This window comes from Lactuca serriola, chromosome 1 (genome assembly GCF_051521515.1).
Source record: "Lactuca serriola cultivar US96UC23 chromosome 1, Lser_US96UC23_V15, whole genome shotgun sequence".
Taxonomy (NCBI): domain Eukaryota; kingdom Viridiplantae; phylum Streptophyta; class Magnoliopsida; order Asterales; family Asteraceae; genus Lactuca; species Lactuca serriola.
Genome location: NC_136408.1, coordinates 33196530 through 33214843, shown reverse-complemented (window position 1 = coordinate 33214843; position 18314 = coordinate 33196530). Strand labels below are relative to the sequence as shown.

Below are 18314 nucleotides of genomic sequence, written 5' to 3'. Positions count from 1 at the left end.
CTTGAGGATACGTGGAATAAGATACATCATTATTTATCACTTCCTCAGCGTGGTCAAACTTTAAAGTATTCCGTCTCAGGATTTACGGCTCCAATTAGGGTATAAAAATTTTCTTATATTTAAATTGTTTTATTGTTATATTTTTTATTTTAATTTTAACTTTTATTACTGTTATTGTACAAAATTGTAGATATGGATATATGAGATGATTCCGGCTGTTCGTGCATGTGGATTTGCATTGAGAAAAAATAAAGACTTGCCTCGGATGAAAAGATGGAGCGGAACAAAAAAATTGAAATGGGTTGACGTGAACAAGATTTGGTCAAAGATGCAGGTTTAAAAATATTTCGTTTATTATTAATAAAGTTGATTATTATAGTTTTATATGCATTTTTAATATGTTTAATTTTTTAGGAGGGGCTACCACCAAGACAAAACATGTTACCGGGTGATGGTGAGATGACATCTTTTTATTATATGTCATTTCAAGAGTATGTATATGGTGAAGGGAAAGCAGTTCCATCCCCAGTACGGGACCATTTTAGGAGACAAGACGAATCTTCGTCTAGTATGTCGTCCAGTGGTCGCTCTCATGGTAGAGGTCGGGGCAGTGGGAAACACAAGCTAGACGAGTTGTTGAAACGGGTACATGCACTGGAGCAGCATGTGTTTATGAATGAACAAAAACCTACAGAGGTTTTTTTTGAAGAAGTGAATAATGAACAATTTTGGAACGACATTATTTTTGAGGATCCGACAGTGTCACAAAGAAATTATGATGAACAGGTTAGTTATACGCTACATTATTTATTAAATTTTATTAACATATATGAATACCTGTGTTCATATTTTATATTTGAAAATATAGGTTGTGCAAGATGAAGTGATGAATAAAAACAATACAACTCAAAATGTTTTTGGTGATACTCAAGACGACAAGGTTGTTATAGATGTTACCTTTACGATTTTAATAATTACTTTTTAATAAAGTGTATTTTGTTATTAAGTAAAAAGTTATATTTTTAATGTAGGTGTTGGAGGAGAGTACTCAGTATGCGGGGAACAAATTTGATGATGATGTGTGTGATGTAAACGATTATAGTGAAGTTAAAGAGGTTATTATATAGTTACATTAATATTAATATTTTGTTTATTTAGATATTATTGCTTATTAAATTATGTGTATTTCGTTATTAAGTATAAAGTATTATCTTTAATGTAGGAGTGGGAGGAGAGAAATGACAATGCAGGGAACAAATTTGATGATGATGTGCCGGATGAAGACGAACTTATAATAATGGGAAATGTAGATTATTTTCATGATGATGATGATGACAAAGAAGTTACACCCGATAAACGTAGGAGTCGAAAACCATCACAATTTTTATGCACTCCTTACACCGAGGTATTCGTTTTATTTATAAACTGTTGATTTTATGTTTATGTGAATTATCTGAAAGATATACATTTAAACATTTGAATATTGTTTTTAGTTGCACACGACACCGAAACAAAAAAGAAGAACAAAAAAGAAGGTTGGTATGAAATCAACAAGCCCCGTTCCTCCTCCAGTTTTTGGTGTTGCTCATGACTTCTCCAGGTTGCGCCTGCAACCTTACGTAGCAGGCGGTGAGGATGTCATCCAAAATTATGTATTGCATTCATACGATGTGCAGCATCGTTTGTTTAATTTCGTGTTAGATAGAGATTTTTGGAGCTCATTGTTTGGGCATACACACGACGGATGGTTGGAGTCAGCGGTAAATAAATTGTTAATTAATTCTTTTAAAAGTTAATTGTTTTTTAGTCAATAACAAAAGTATCATGTGTGCAGCATATAACCATTTGGTACCGACTTTTGATGGAGAGACGGTTTGAGAGCGACCGACATACAATAATGCCTCCAAATTTTTTTGTTTCTCATGCTTTGGAAGAAGGACAAGACTGGAGGGCGTTTATGGCTGGTATTGCTACATACCCTAACTTCATTGTTGCTTGGTGGGATGTTGATACGGTAAAGTTAATAGTTTATATTGAAAATAATATCGTTTTTTTGTTATGTTTTTGTATTGTGATGTTTTTGTATTGTGATGTAAATAAACATAATTTTATTCTCTGATCCTTATACAGGTCTTATTGTCGATTCATTCATCCCCTAATCATTGGCTATTTGGGGAACTACGATTAGCGTCAATGGAAGTGCATATTTATGACAGTCTTGGTAGAGGTGCTTATGAAAAATTCCAATCCGAAGGAATCTTTTCCAAATTTGAACGTCGGGTGGCAAATTATTTGGACAAGATTAAGTATTGGGCGCGGAGGAACATCCCAAGGATTCCATTGAATATGCAATTCATTTATGAAGAAAACGTTCCCCAACAAAGTAGTCATTTGGGAGATTGTGGTGTTTTTCTTTGTATGTTTATGGAGCAATTGGTTTCAGGTCAACCAATACGTGTTCTTATTGACCCAAAGAACGCAGCTTTACAGTTCCGTCTCCGGATGGCAAAAATTATTTGGGGGTCTAGTCTTGCTCCTCTGTAGTTGGATTATATAAATGTATATACAAATTAATGTTGGATTTCATTATTAGTTTATCTTTAGAGTTTACTCAACGGATGACAAAAAATATGACGTTACGACAATTACCACAATTTAATGACCTACTAATTACTTATCAATAAATTCAAAACATAAGAACGACCACAACATTTGTTTTAACGTTACAAATACAACAATTTATTGACCTAACAACTTCAAAACCATAAAAACAATATTGAAAAGCTTACAACTTGTAAACAAGAACTGCCAAGAACAACACCCAACTACAAACCAACGCTATCTTTAACTTCTTATTTTCTGATTGAAAGAGCTTATTAGAGTTAGCTACTTTAGCTATTACCATAGAAGATTGGTCCTTCTCTTCATCAACCCAACTGATAAACCCGCATTTTGGTCCCTGTTAAATTTAATATCCACAGTAAGAAAATTAATTTGTGTCATGTAAACACGAGGGTTTAAATTTGAATGACGGTAAGAACATGATACCAAATACGGGCAAGCGTAGAACAATCTTCCTGGGTTTTTAGCTGTACCCGAAATCCTAACGATACGTTCTCCTCCACAATTGCAGTATGCCATTAGCCTTCTTATTCTTTTAAATCGGAGTTACTTTCTCAGTTAAATTTTTTCATAATGAGTGACACCCATTTATAGAATAAATCATATTACGGACAATTCTTTTTGACTATGAAATAAACTGGTTTGACTATGAATTCATAAAAGTTCAACTATGGAATGGAGACAAGTACATTCTGTAGTATTGTCATGTCGGTCAGTGAAATTTGACTATGAAATGAACTGGTTTGACTATGAATTCAAAAAGGTCAACTATGAAATGCAGACAAGTACATTCTGTAGTATTGTCATGTCGGTCAGTGAAATTTGACTATGAAATGAACTGGTTTGACTATGAATTCAAAATGTTCAACTACGAATTTAAAGGGTTAAACTATGAATTTTGATCAGTAGAGATACAATATCTTCTATTTATAATTCCATTTGTGTGATCATTGTAGAGCACAATTATCGGTATTGAAAATGAGTAGTCACAGCCAAAGAACCTTTTCTCAACTACCAATTTTCTTGCATAACCTTCAAAGAACAAATCCTAATACCTTCACAGCCATTAAGAAAACCGATAACAACCGCTTTCAATTCTGTTTTGTGGCTTTAGGTTGCGTGGTATAACATACTTCTTTTATTGAGTTATACAATATTTCATGGTAATCTATGTCGATTAGTTCTTACATAACACTAATATGTCTTCGTTTTTATGTAGATTCGTACCTTCCTTAGGTGCATGATACCGCTGATATATGTAGGTTATTTACCCCTTCTTGGGAGCTTTTTGACAACAATGTACTTCGCAGTGGCTTTAGATGGAAATCATGAGCCACTACTCTTAGCACTTGGTTTGGGAACCTTACAGTGTGAAGAATCATGGAGATGGTTCATGATGAGGTTAAGAGATTGTTTAGGTGAGGACACAGAGGTTGGTTTCATAAGCAACATGTGTGATAACATAGACTTTGGTGTTGACAGTGCCTACCCGGATTCCTATCATGGATATTGTCCTAAAGATATAGCTCGAAAGACACGTGAGTCTATCGGACATAACAATACGGAAGTCGAATCGTTGTTTTGGAAGTCATGCAATGCATATAGCGTTGATGATTTTTACTTGTGTTTCGAAAGGTTGCAAAGTACATGTAGGCAACCACCTTTCTGCACCTTGCTTATGAGTCCAATTTACTGGCTTGACGATATACCGATTTCAAAATGGACAAGAGCATTTTTCCCAAAAATACGTTACAATGTTAAATCGATTGACGTCCCTGAAATTTTGCAAATTATATCCTCACGTGAGTTTCCTATAACAACGATAATTGAGTTAACCACCACGTCGATAAAATCAAAGTATGCTGAGCGGGCCGAACTGGCTGGTAAGGGAGATTGTTATGTTTTGTTTTTTTTATTGTGCTGCTATTTTTATTAAAATATCAAATTTTACAGGGAGGTTGTCTGGTGGGTTGACCCCTTACGTTGAGAGTAAGGTTCAAAAAAGTCTCAGCAAGTCTTACAATTGTAATGCAAAACGTTTGTATGGGGATACATTTGAAGTCCATGACACTTTTGCCACCAACAACGTACAACTTGAACGAAGGGTATGTAGTTGTGGTAAATGGCAAAAAAGCGGTATACCATGTGGCCACGCTATAGCATGTCTAAGAACCCGTACATCTGAGTCCATTCAGAGAATGGTTGAATACAAGTTCACTAATTATGTGTATCGAGTTGCATATGGATCTGAGTTGGTGAATGGTATACCATCATATGAGCATTGGGAAATACCAAATGAAACGGTGGTCCTGTTACCTCCCTCAATGCAGTAGTTATTCATGTAGCACATTTATGTTTTATGTAGTATTATGTATTAGTTTTTTATGTACTCCGTTTTTATTTTACTGCTGTGTTACGTATTAGTTATCCATGTACCCATTTTATTTTTTATGTCGTATTATGTGTTAGTTATTTATGTACCCCGGTTTTATTTTATTGCTTTCTAAATATTGGCTATTGAGGGAACAACATACATTAAAAGAAATGGACGTTTATTAAATAGTAACGACTAGACACATACAACAAAAAGCAACTTAAATAACGAAAAACAATTAACTTAACCAACATGCATATTAAAAATAAGGGACATTCTTTAAAACATTCAATGCATCTAAGTGGGTAAACTCGCTACCATCGTATTGAAAGCGGTATAATTCCAAAGCCACCTGCCGTAGAATGTCTTCATCCGTATTTGCATGTTCGTTATCCAACTCGTTATAAATACGTTGAAATTGTTTCACCTTCATTTTCATATTCAGAAACTTCGCTTTGACATCTCTTCTTCTTCGATATTGACTGCGGTTCATTAAATGGTGAAACAAATGACAGACACGAGACCAAAATGATCCAGCACGAACTTGTGGGGGACCCGGTGGAAAATCCACCTCTACAGTTGTAATCCAAGCTTGAACCAAAGCGATCTCCTCTGCGTTCCTCCATATATGTGGTGAGTCCATAATTGCAAGGAGGGAAGTAATAGAATACAATTACAACGGATATTGAAATCTATTTATAACGACTCCTTACTTTCCTGGTGCAATGAGTTGTCAACTCAAACAGCAATGTATTGTGTTGTCATTCAACTGGGGATGAATTGTCAACTCGAACAGTAATCTGTTGTGTTATAAGTATAGTACACTGCATTCGTCAGTTAATTTTGACTATGAATTGCAGACATATTAGAAGTTTGAACTGCGATTTTGTGTAGAAACTACTATAAATTGACCCTAAGTTACACGCAAAACATTATTAAATTAACCAATATAGTTGTTCAACTATTGTTTTTTAGATTCTACCCTCTTTGTTTCAATCCAAATGACTTCTATATCATGGAGCAATGAAGAGTTCTTGGTTCTTACACATGCTTATATTCATGTGTACGAGACAAGCAAGTTGAATGATCCAATGTTTTGGAGCCGTCTAACAAATATTTTCAATGCTGCAAACCGAATGGCTACAAGAAACGATCGTGACGAACTAGACATCTTAGCAAGATGGTATGAAATGAAAACCGAAGTTCTATTATTCAACGATCTTTATACCAAAATTGACGACGCCCGTCTAAATGCTACTGAGGATGTCATCTTGGAAGCTGCTAAGGAGGAATACAAGTCATTAAGTAACGGGTTGGAATTCCAGTTTGAAGCCCCTTGGAATATTTTGAAATATATCCCGTTTGTTTAAAATCTATTTTAGTTTATTATTTCAGTACTAGGTTATTTTCATGTACTAGGTTATTTTCATGTATTTCTTATGTATTTCGTATGTATTTCGTTTGTTTAAAATCTATTTTAGTTTATTATGTGAGTACTAGGTTATTTTCATGTATTTCGTATGTAATTCGTATGTGTTTCATATGTTTAAAATATATTTTAGTTTAGTATGTGAGAAACTCGTATGATTAAGTTGAGTTAATATATATATATATATATATATATATATATATATATATATATATATATATATATATATATATATATATTTTAGTTTATTATGTGAGAAACTCGTATGATTAACTTGAGTTAACAAATGGCCATTGCATTAGTTATCAAAATATATTAGAATACATTAGTAACAAGATTCCATGAACCATTAAAACATCACAACAATTACATGAAAAAAACAACATAATACGAACAAAGCATTAACGTAAAACACAAGTCCATGGCTTATTCTTAACACAAATTAGAGCGGTCTACTTGAAATACTGTTTATCTCTAACAACCTTCCAAACTTCCTCATATTCGAAGTCTCTGCCTTCATGCTCAAAGATGTAAAACTCTGTAACAACTTCCAAGAACTCTTCTTCGTCACGACAACGAACATTGTTACGTTTCGCATAACTACATGCTCGATTGAACCATGTCACTTCCTCCTTTACATCCGTCCACTTAGTAACAACATCTGATTTTTCTCTTTTTTGCCCTTCTCCCATCTCATGGTTAAACAAAGATGTGATGCGACTCCATTCATCACCAATTAGGCAATGCGGGGGAGCAAGTAACGGTTCACCATCCTTAACACTTAGCCAGCACCGTGTTAGAAGTAACACCTCGTTTGTCGTCCATGGCCTTTCAGAATTGGAACCAGGTAATTCATTCGAAGAACTTGCTGCATTCGACGACATTTCTAATAATGGGAATTCGTTTCGTTTAGGTGATTTGGGTGTTTGGTTTATAGATCTTAAACATCTATTTATATAAATAAATAGACTATGAAATAATACTTTGACTACGAAATGGTTATATTTGGACTACGAATTTCAGCTTTATGTAGTGTTTTGTCATGTCAAACTGTCATTTATCTCTTGTCACTTAAGGGACCCACTGGGATGTGCAGGTTACTACAGTGACTTGTCATTACTGTCTAGTCATTTCAAAGTTGGACTTCTCATTACTGTCTAGTATGTATAAATACCACTTATTGCTCCAGTTTAATACAACATCGATTTTATTATGAGTTCCTCACACAAATTCGAAATTTGCTCATGCAACGAAGTAGATTGTTACTACTGTGATTCGGTAGACCCTTTTTTACACCCTCTTCAGCCGGGTCATATATGTCACATGAAAATTTTGAAGAATTAAAGAAGGCTGAAGCACAACAAGAAGAGGACAAAGAGTCATCCCGACTTCTCACTCAACTTGCTAATGATATAGGTTCGGAATGCAAACAAGCTGAAGAATGGATTGACCTCAATAAAAACAAAATCAAAGAGCATAAAGATTGGATAAAAAAGAGTAAGAAGGCAATCAAAACAACTGAAAAACGGCTTGCTGAGAAGGATGAGCAGTTGATACACATTATGGTAAAAAAGGATCGTTTCGAAGACAAAATGAGAATTAGGGATGACTATATAACGATGGAGAAAGAGAAGTACCCGTTGCAGTTCCCTGAGTTTAAAAATTAGTTATAAAGTTGTTGTAATATTATCATGAAACAGATTAGCTTGCCAAAGGATCGTTTGTTGTTTTTTTTAAATAACATGTTGTAACTGTTAAAATAAATCTGCAAACTATATTTTATAATATAAAGGCTTCATTCATTGTTATAATCAACAAACTTAACTAAAATATGAAAACATAGCAATGTCTTGTAAGAGTTAATAAAAATATTACAATACATAATAAGCTAACAACTCGTCATTACTCTTAATTTCAAGGTTGTTTTATATCAAAATCAGCGTTATGGGTTTGTGAGCAACCCGCTGAACCACCAATATTATATGCCATTTCTGCAGTAGAAATTATGTGACCTGCTCTGCTACCAGACGCCCTTCCAGTACAATTATTTCTCGTGTGTCCTAGTTGACCACATGTAGAACACTCTTTTATAATTGGACCCTCGCCTTGGGATGGAATGCGGTCTGTGTTTCTTGGCCTGCCTGGCTGACGTTTATCCATTATAGGTGGCTTAACAATCATCAAATCATCGGGGATCTCCCATTCGGATGGCTTCGGCAGAGGGTTTATTGATTCCTCATATGTTTTCCTCAGTGTTTCGGTAAAGTAAGCATTTAATGCAAACCTCGAGCAGTCTTGGTAATTGTTCACTGTTAAACATCTTATGACATGACCACAAGGTATCCCATCAAGTTGCCAATGCCTACATGTACATGTCATATGTTGAAAATCAACAATCACATTTTGTGCCCCCTTTTTGACCTCGCATTTCGTATTTGAGATCATGCGAACATCCCATTTGGTAAAATTTTTCTTGTTTTCTTTTACAACTTCATCCGCCCAAGGGGTAAGGGTTGTTGTTGCTTCCGCTAAAAAAACAGCCAAAATGAAGAAGTTAAAATCAATAACATTGAAACTAATAAAACATTAATATTACAAATTTACGTAATACCTGCAAAGTTACGTCTTTGAAACCACCATTGTTGCATTGTAGCACGAAAAAAATCAATCAACATAAGTATTGGCACCTTACGTGTGTGTCTAGATAATGCATTTATAGACTCCGCACTGTTGGACGACATAAGATTGTATCGGTTCCCTTTAAAATGTGCCCTTGACCAGGTTTCTGGATTTATACTTTTTAAGTACTCCCATACTGGTTCTTTTGTCTTTTTCATAACATCCATGGCAGCATCAAAAGCATCAACTGTGTACGCCCTACACGCCTCCCAAAAAATTCCTTTAACCGTCTTACTCTTGCCGAATCTAGATACTATGTTGAAATACAAATGGACACCACATATTCCATGATGAGCGTGAGGAAAAATGTTGGCAACGGATGTTGCTATAGATGGAGACCTATCAGATATAATTGTAAGCTCCTGCATATTTCCTATGCAATCACGTAGTTTTTGAAAAAACCATGTCCAAGAATCAGTACACTCATTTTTGCATATACCATATGCAACCGGTAATATTTGATTTTGTCCGTCCTTAGTAACTGCAAGTAGCATGGTACCTTTGAACTCGCCCTTTAGGTGAGCTCCATCTACTACTAGGGTCGGCTTACAAAAATTGACAAAAGCTCGTACCTACAATACATTGTATATCTATTCAAATACACCAAAATAAATATTAAAAAAAAATTAGGACATGATAATACTAACCGAGCAACCGAGTGCGACGTACAAAAACTCAAACCGATCATCAGCATCTGTTTTAATATGTGTGACAGTACCCGGATTATGTTTGGCCAAGTTGTGACAATACGCCGGAAGTTTGGTAAAAGAATCCTCTTTCGTACCCCTTAACGACAACAATGCATATTGCTTCGCACGCCATGCCTGATGGTATGAGATATTGATATTCAATTGAGCATTCATATCATTAACAATTTCTTTTCCCCGATAAACTCTACTATAGTCTTCAGCCAAAACATCAGCAACATATTCACCCAAAACATATTTGTTTGCTTGTCGATGATTAGGTTGCAACAATGTTGAAGAACATGTGTGTACATCAACAAATTTATTCACTTGGAAAAGTCCATCAGTATTTTTAATTGCTTTTGCTCTTAGTAACCAAGAACAATTTTTCGAAACACACACAGCTTCATACCTTGATTTGGTGGATCTACTTGTCCTCGTCTGGAAACCTTCTCGAAGACATTTTTTACCAATACACCGCTTTAAAAGTTCTTTGTTTTTAAATATACTCTCACATTGAATCTTTTGAAGATTAATGTCTACCATCTGTGTTGGGATATCTTCATTATTATCAACTGGCCATGCTGGTACAGGGGGCATACCGTAAAAAAGGTTATCGGGATACTTAGCTTTAACTTCATCACCCAACTCATCTCTATCGGAATTACTTTGTAGCTCGGTTATATCTAAACATACATCACCAACATCAACATAATGCCCGTAAACATGATTTTTTTCATTTTTTTGAGTTGAATTTTTTTTCTTTTTAGTTTTATCTACCACACGCCTATTCATAAGTTTAACTTCTTGTTCGGCAACATCATCACAACGACCACCAACATGATTAAGATATGTACCAACATCATCATCACCAACATACTTGTAATTCTCGGGATCCACATATTGAATAGGTGAATAACTAACATTAACATTTTCAGCAACACTGTGAAACTGAGGTACACTAGGAGTATTGAAAGTACCTATCGGATCGTTGCTCCCTTTAAAACTGCATAAATTACCAACAACTTCGTTTCCAATTTCACCGCCCCCATTAACCTCCTCAACTTCATCAACCACCACAAACACTTTCACAGCCCTTCCTCCACTACATTTGATTACGTTTATCAACATCCTAACATCCACGTCTTCAACTATAGCTATATAATAATTTAATTCAGGATGGTGGAAACGAAGATTAATTCTATATTTGTCTAACAAACCAATTTTGCTTCTTACCATAGATACAAAATCACTATAACTAATATACTCAGAAAATATCAAAGCAAATTCAGAAATACCTCCCTGTGGACATATGTATTCCAGATTAGTTCCATTAACTTGCCATCTCCCACCGGTTACAAGACAAACCAAATATTCAATCATTTTTTGAGCAAATTGTAGAGATAGAGAGTATTTCACAAACCAAATAACAACCAAAATGATATTTTTTCTACAAAAATTTTTATATAGCAAAGGCCATTTCGTAGTCAAACCAATTCATTTCGTAGTCAACCAATCTTAAAAAAAAAAAAAAAAAAAAAAAAAAAAAAAAAAAAAAAAACATCATTTCGCAGATAGGATCAGAGGATTTCGCAGATGGGACCTATTCCATCTGCGAAATTACCCCTATTTATACCGAAAAAATTTAAAAAAAAAAAAAAATTCTCATCTGCGAAAGTACAAGTGCCTGAAGCACAACTGTGCTTCAGGCACTTGTACTTTCGCAGATGAGATGCCCATTTCGCAGATGGGGCCTTCTCATCTGCGAAATGGGTGGCTAAATATGTAATCCCGATTTTTTTTGGCTATTTTTGTAATGCAATTAGTGTAATTGGCTATTTTTGTCATTTTCTCTTATAATAATACAAAAAGTTAGATGAAATTGATATGATGGGGATTATGTTTTTAATGAGTTAATTTTAATTTTAATTAAACGTTACATCTTTAGTTGAATATTTTATTGAATTTTCTCAATTTAAAAACATAATGAAAATTTAAATAAAACATTTTTATTCTGTTAATTAAACTGGATAAATAGAAAACCAAATAGACCGAAGTTCGATCGGATGACTTGCACCTCTACGCTAAAGCAAATTGTAAAGATTTTTGATGTATTTACCCAACTCACAACACATGACAGGACAAAGTAAGGATGTTTTGACAGATAAAAACTGGAACTTCCCTCAATAAACCCTAAACCCTAGAAATCTTTTTCATATAGTCGTCTTAACGCTCTTTTCCTTTCCTCCCTCGTCACTATTCACGTATCATCTGCTTGGTATTGTCCTGATCTTTTTGGTACTGAGGTTGTTCAAGGTAAAATATTACTTCTCTTATGACTCTCTAACCTAGCCGCCCAAAATCACACTCCACTCTTCGCCCGAGTGAACCTCCGCTGCACCTGATCTCTCTCTCTCTCTCTCTCTCTCTCTCTCTCTCTCTCGTTAATCACTGATTCCCTGTTATTATTTTTTCTTTTGAAGTTTCTAGCAATAAATTTTTAGTTTCGAGATATTGATTATTGTCGGAACTTTGAAATTGTTTTTGTTTGTTACAGGTTTTGTATTAGACTATTTTGATTAGTTTTCAATTTGCTTCACTATGTTTTATTGAACAACATTTGCTTGGATTCTAATTTGTTTCAGTTAAGAAAGACGCCGCATGATTCCCCTTTTCTCATAAACCCCTAAAGCTGAAAGCTTAAATAAAACCCTAGTTTCTCGAATTCTTTCTTCACTTCCCTCCATTCCACTTTCTTCTAGTGTCACAAACAACTGGGAAAAGATTAAGAGCTAAATGGGGATATTTGAACCTTTTCGTGCAATCGGATACATTACAAGCAGCGTTCCTTTCTCTGTTCAAAGATTGGGCACAGAGACCTTTGTCACAGTCAGTGTTGGCAAATCCTGGCAGATTTACAATGTAAGAAAGCTGTTTTTTTCTCCATTCTGCTGGTTTTTGTAGTATTGACTCTATATTTTTTTTGTGGGTTTTGTTTAATCTAAATAAACATAACATGTGTTCTTCTTTGCTTGACAGTGTGCTAAGCTCAGTTTGGTTCTTGTTGGTAAGTTTACTTATACATTTTAAAATTTTAATATATGTTCTGCTATCAATAAACTAAAAAGAAGTCGCATTTAGTTTTATTTTGTTGTCTGTGGTTGGATCCCTGAGTCTAATATTTGGATTTTCTTTAAAGGTCCTCAACTTGCAAAAAAGATTCGGGCTCTTGCTTCATATCGTGACTATACATTTGCTGCATATGGAAATGATATTGGGGTATTCAAGCGTGCTCATCAGGTTCTCAATTCACATCCTTCTTACTTCTTAAAATTGTTAAAAAGATCTTGTTTTATTCATGCAAAGTATAGTTTTGAAAAAATTACAATTATGCAAATTAAGCTGAAAGGCATTGTGCGTGTAAACAGGTGGCTACATGGAGTAGACACAATGCTAAAGTCAACTTGTTGCTTCTATTTGGAGAACATGTTCTTAGTGTTGATGTAGAAGGCAATGTTTTCATATGGGCCTTCAAAGGAACTGATGAGAATCCCTCTCCAGTTGGACATATTTTGCTAGATAATGAATTCACTCCAAGTTGTATTATGCATCCAGACACTTACTTAAACAAGGTAGCATTTGTTGCTGCTTTATCACATATTCTTCACTAGTAGTAACTTAACTTACTGAAAGCATGTAAACAGGTGATTTTTGGAAGTCAAGATGGTTCACTTCAACTTTGGAACATCAGCACAAAGAAAAAACTTTATGAGTTTAAAGGGTGGAATTCATCTATATCCTGTTGTGTTTCTTCTCCAGCTTTAGATGTGATTGCTGTTGGGTGTGCTGATGGAAAGATTCATGTTCACAATATTCGTTATGATGAAGAAGTGGTTGCTTTTAGTCAAACTACTCGAGGTGCTGTGACAGCATTGTCATTCAGAACTGGTAAGGGGATTTTTTTCCCTCACATTAAGTCCTGTATTGGTAAAGTGTCTGAATGGATAATGATCTATGTCTGGATGAAGTGCTGTGTACATAAGGATTGTATTATTTATAGACTGAATAAACCGTTTGAATGGGACTAAATGACCATTTTACCCATACATTTAAAAAAAGGTTTCAGTGTTCATCAATTTTAACATGAGATGAGCTGGGAGGAAAAAAAGTAGGGAAAGTAGGTAAAGGGTCAGTGTTTGAATATGTTAAGTCAAGTTTATTGGCTTAACCGATTAAGTCATTCAGTCAAGATTAAGTGAAAAAGAACCATGTATAGCTGTCTTGATCTCATTGGCTGATGATTGTTGAAGAATGTATGATTATATTTCTCAAATTTCGTTTTATTTTGTAGATGGTCAACCTCTTTTAGCATCTGGAGGTTCATCTGGTGTCATAAGCATATGGAATCTTGAAAAGAGGCGGCTACAATCTGTTATCAGAGATGCTCATGATAGCTCTGTGATTTCATTGCATTTTTTTGCTAATGAACCGGTGTTAATGAGTACATCTGCAGACAACTCTATAAAGGTAAACTCATGAAACATCTCTTATGATTGTGATTTCATTGCACTTCTTGGATCTTACTTCATATGTACTTTTGTAGATGTGGATTTTTGATACAAGTGATGGTGATCCTCGTTTGTTAAAGTTCCGAAGTGGTCATAGTGCGCCTCCTCTTTGTATAAGGTAATGAGATGTTTACAATAACACCAAACCTGTTACTATGAATGCATTATAAAAAGTCAGTATGGAGTGTGAATTTTGAGCTATTACTTTTGTTTTCTTTTATGTATACAAAATGTGTATGTGTTAATATATTATATATGAACCAAAGATATTATATATATATATATATATATATATATATATATATATATATATATATATGTTGTCTGTCATGTTGATAGAGAGGCTTTGCAGGTTCTATGCTAATGGGAGACACATTCTATCTGCTGGTCAAGATCGTGCATTTCGCCTCTTCTCTGTTATTCAGGTTGAATACCATCTTTGCACTCACACACAGTATTATATGCACACACACATACACACATGCATACACATATATACATATATACATATATATATACATATATATATATATATATATATATAATATGTGTTCTGTATGGTTTTACCTTTATTGTAGTTTACATCAAAGTGTAATTGAAATTAAACACTTGATTTTTATAATAAATTTTCATCGTATGTGTATCTATAATTGTTTCAATCAGGATCAACAAAGTAGAGAGCTTTCTCAGCGTCATGTAACAAAAAGAGCAAAGAAACTTAAAGTGAAGGTATGATGAGCATGCAGACCTATTTTTTAGCATATACAGTTTTGTTAAGATTCATGTTTTTCATCTTACATTTCTAATTGTTTTTTTTCCAGCAAGAAGAAATAAAATTGAAGCCTGTGATTGCATTTGATGTTGGTATGTTATCTTATCAAAATCTAACATTGCTCTGTCGCAGTTGATTCATAAATTTGTTTTTTATGTTTTTACTTAAACTTGTCATCTAATGTTTTGCTTTGGGGCTAATTGTAATAGCTGAAATTAGGGAACGCGATTGGTCGAATGTGGTTACTTGTCATATGGATACTCCACATGCATATGTTTGGAGGCTACAAAATTTTGTTCTTGGTGAGCATATCCTGACACCTACCACAGATATTCAAGCTCCAGTGAAGGTAATTATTCTTAGCCACTTGTCTCTATCATTACTTGTTTTACTACAATAATTTACAACATTATTAATGTATTGTTAGTAAAATAGGCTTGAGCCACATTATATCTCAATGTTTTTTTTTTTTTTTTTTTTTTTTTTTTTTTTTTTTTTTAATGGCAGGCTTGCACTATCAGTTCATGTGGGAATTTTGCTATACTAGGCACAGCAGGTGGCTGGATTGAAAAATTTAACCTTCAATCTGGTATGAGCAGAGGATGTTATGTGGACATGTCTGAAAAAGGAAGCTGTGCTCATGATGGAGAGGTGGTTGGTGTTGCCTGTGATTCAACAAATTCTCTAATGATCAGTGCAGGGTATAATGGTGATGTAAAGGTATGTACTTCATAAACAAGCTATCATCAAAATATTATGTTTCCTTTTTTGCAAAAGGATATAATTGTAATAATGAGAAGTTAAAAAAACGGTGTCCTTGAAAAATGCATAAACTAAAATGGGCTATATTGCACCAAACTATGAAAATGGAAGCTATCACATTCCATACCACTGCATAAAACAAACATGTTTTTCTATTTCTCCATTTCTTTGGAATGAACCATTCCATTCCTTGTCTGATTCCATCATACCAAATACTACATTAAAATGCCAGTTTCTGGTATATCTTAGTAATGTTGCTTTTTTAGGTTTGGAGTTTTAAAGGACGAGAACTAAAATCAAGGTGGGAAATTGGTTGCAAAGTGGTTAAGATCATCTACCATCGTTCTAATGGTAATTTATGTTTGCCCTCTTATTCAACTTTATCATACACACACAATGACACAAAGGACACGTAGTTTTACATGATGATTTAATTGATGAGGCACTGTTGATTGATTTCAGGTCTTTTGGCTAGTGTTACGGATGATTTGGTTATACGAATGTTTGATGTGGTGGCATTAAAAATGGTTCGTAAGTTTGAAGGTCACACTGATAGGATCACAGACATTTGTTTTAGTGAAGATGGAAAATGGCTTTTGTCTTCCAGTATGGATGGCACTCTTAGGATTTGGGATGTGATTTTGGCAAGGCAGATTGATGCTATACATGTTGATGTATCTATAACTGCCTTGTCTTTATCACCAAATATGGATGTTTTGGCTACAACTCATGTTGATCAGAATGGAGTCTATCTCTGGTAAGCTCTTTCTATTTTCTGCTCCATTCTTATTCTTATACCTCAAACTTCATAATTCGCCCAATTTTAGCAGTGACATATGCTTCATGATTGGGATTTTAATAAAAAAAAAAAGTTGAAATTTATATTGTTATGTGTGTGTGTGTGTGTTATCAGGGTAAACCAGGCAATGTTTTCTGGGGCCCCACATATTGATTCTTATGGAAGTGGAAAGGAGGTGGTGAAGGTTAAATTGCCTTCCATCTCTTCAGGAGCAGGAGGAGGAGAAGAGGGTTCTAAAGATGATGGTGATTCAGATAATAAGCCGCCTACTTTCACCAACTCTCAGCCTCCTCAGCTGCTTGATAAACAAATTCCAGATCTTGTTACCCTTTCAATGTTACCCAAGAGCCAGTGGCAAAGTTTGATCAATTTGGACATCATTAAGGTTTGTTTTTTTACTCTTCAAATATGCATATTATTATTGGCTCTCAAAAACTCAACTTAAATATTCATTGTTTTGGCTATTGTGATGACAAGTAGTTTTGCAAATTGCAATTTTCAGGAACGCAACAAGCCGATTGAGCCTCCAAAAAAACCTGAAAAGGCCCCATTCTTTTTACCTTCAATACCCTCCCTTTCTGGAGAAATTTTGTTTAAGGTAACAACAACTGACCAGACCACCGATGAAGAAAAGGGAACACAAGCTGATGATCAGTTTCATAAAGTTACCAATCTACCCTCATCACCCTTCGTACAATATATCCAGTCATCTGTTGAGACCAAAAACTGTAAGTTTATCGTTACTCCTTCCTAAATGTGGTTTCAAAATGACAAGGTTGCCCCTAAACTAAAGCACAAACATACATCATCATCTCAAAATAATACTTGTATGTTTGTATTTATTCTTTTCAATTGTGTTTTTGTATGTGATCAGTTGAGGGGTTGACGGATTATCTGAAGAGTTTATCTCCTTCAACATTGGATATGGAACTACGGATGCTTCAGATTATTGATGATGATGAAGAACAAGAACCTGAAAAGAGACCAGAGCTGTTAATCCTTGAACTGCTACTTGAGTATTTAATACATGAAGTATCACATGGAAACAACTTTGAATTCATACAGGCTCTCATCCGATTGTTCTTGAAGGTTTTGCACTTTTGTGATTTTGCATATGCCTTTCAAATTTTAATTCTGTTGGATTTGGAGTTGATTGGATTGATGTATTAATAATGCAGATACATGGTGAAACAATGAGACGACATTCCAAGTTAGATAAGCTTCTAGAGGCTCAGTCTGGTATATGGCAAAAGCTAGATGGGATGTTTCAGAGTGCTAGATGTATGGTTACTTTTCTTAGTAACTCACAGTTTTAAATTTTCATCATCTCATTAAATACCACCAAATTTTGTCAATGTCACAAGGACTATTTATGAACTTGTAGAAATTAGTTTTTTGGTAAGGATACACAAACTTCGAGTTGTTTGGAAAATAGGAACAAATGTCTGTTTGATTTGACTCCATCACTTTTGTAACTTGTATTACCTTATATTATGCATATTTATATTTATTTACGCCCTTGCCCTTGATTGTATTTTATTTTGTGCTTGGTTATCTTATTGTCTACGACCCCATTTTCATTGGCTGTTTGTATCATATCGTTACTAATAACTGTATAATAAT

General features: G+C 34.5%; 3 protein-coding genes and 1 long non-coding RNA gene across 4 annotated transcripts; 3 read left to right on the top strand and 1 right to left on the bottom strand.

Moving 5' to 3' along the window:
- LOC145067985 (uncharacterized) lies at positions 1–736 on the top strand. Its single transcript, XR_013688916.1, has 3 exons — positions 1–99; positions 191–334; positions 415–736. It is a non-coding gene; the product is annotated as an uncharacterized LOC145067985 (long non-coding RNA).
- Positions 737–1232: 496 nt separating this feature from the next.
- Positions 1233–3608, top strand: LOC145053328 (uncharacterized). Its single transcript, XM_079001358.1, has 4 exons — positions 1233–1405; positions 1494–1760; positions 1835–2014; positions 3579–3608. The coding sequence occupies exons 1-4, from the start codon at positions 1298–1300 to the stop codon at positions 3606–3608; spliced, it is 585 nt and encodes a 194-aa protein (XP_078857484.1). The 5' UTR covers positions 1233–1297.
- Positions 3609–8985: 5377 nt separating this feature from the next.
- Positions 8986–10921, bottom strand: LOC145053320 (uncharacterized). The gene is made up of 3 exons (XM_079001348.1): positions 9752–10921; positions 9242–9676; positions 8986–9000 (listed from the first exon to the last, which is right to left on the bottom strand). Exons 1-3 carry the CDS (start codon positions 10919–10921, stop codon positions 8986–8988), a joined length of 1620 nt encoding a protein of 539 aa, XP_078857474.1.
- A 1012-nt stretch (positions 10922–11933) lies between these two features.
- LOC145081577 (transducin family protein / WD-40 repeat family protein) lies at positions 11934–18205 on the top strand. The gene is made up of 19 exons (XM_079023252.1): positions 11934–12106; positions 12436–12712; positions 12830–12857; positions 12990–13090; positions 13219–13422; positions 13495–13738; positions 14142–14317; positions 14394–14476; positions 14711–14783; positions 15022–15087; positions 15180–15222; positions 15340–15479; positions 15638–15850; positions 16159–16243; positions 16355–16649; positions 16806–17076; positions 17194–17419; positions 17566–17780; positions 17870–18205. Exons 2-19 carry the CDS (start codon positions 12587–12589, stop codon positions 18005–18007), a joined length of 2727 nt encoding a protein of 908 aa, XP_078879378.1. The 5' UTR covers positions 11934–12106; positions 12436–12586; the 3' UTR covers positions 18008–18205.
- Positions 18206–18314: the final 109 nt, after the last annotated feature.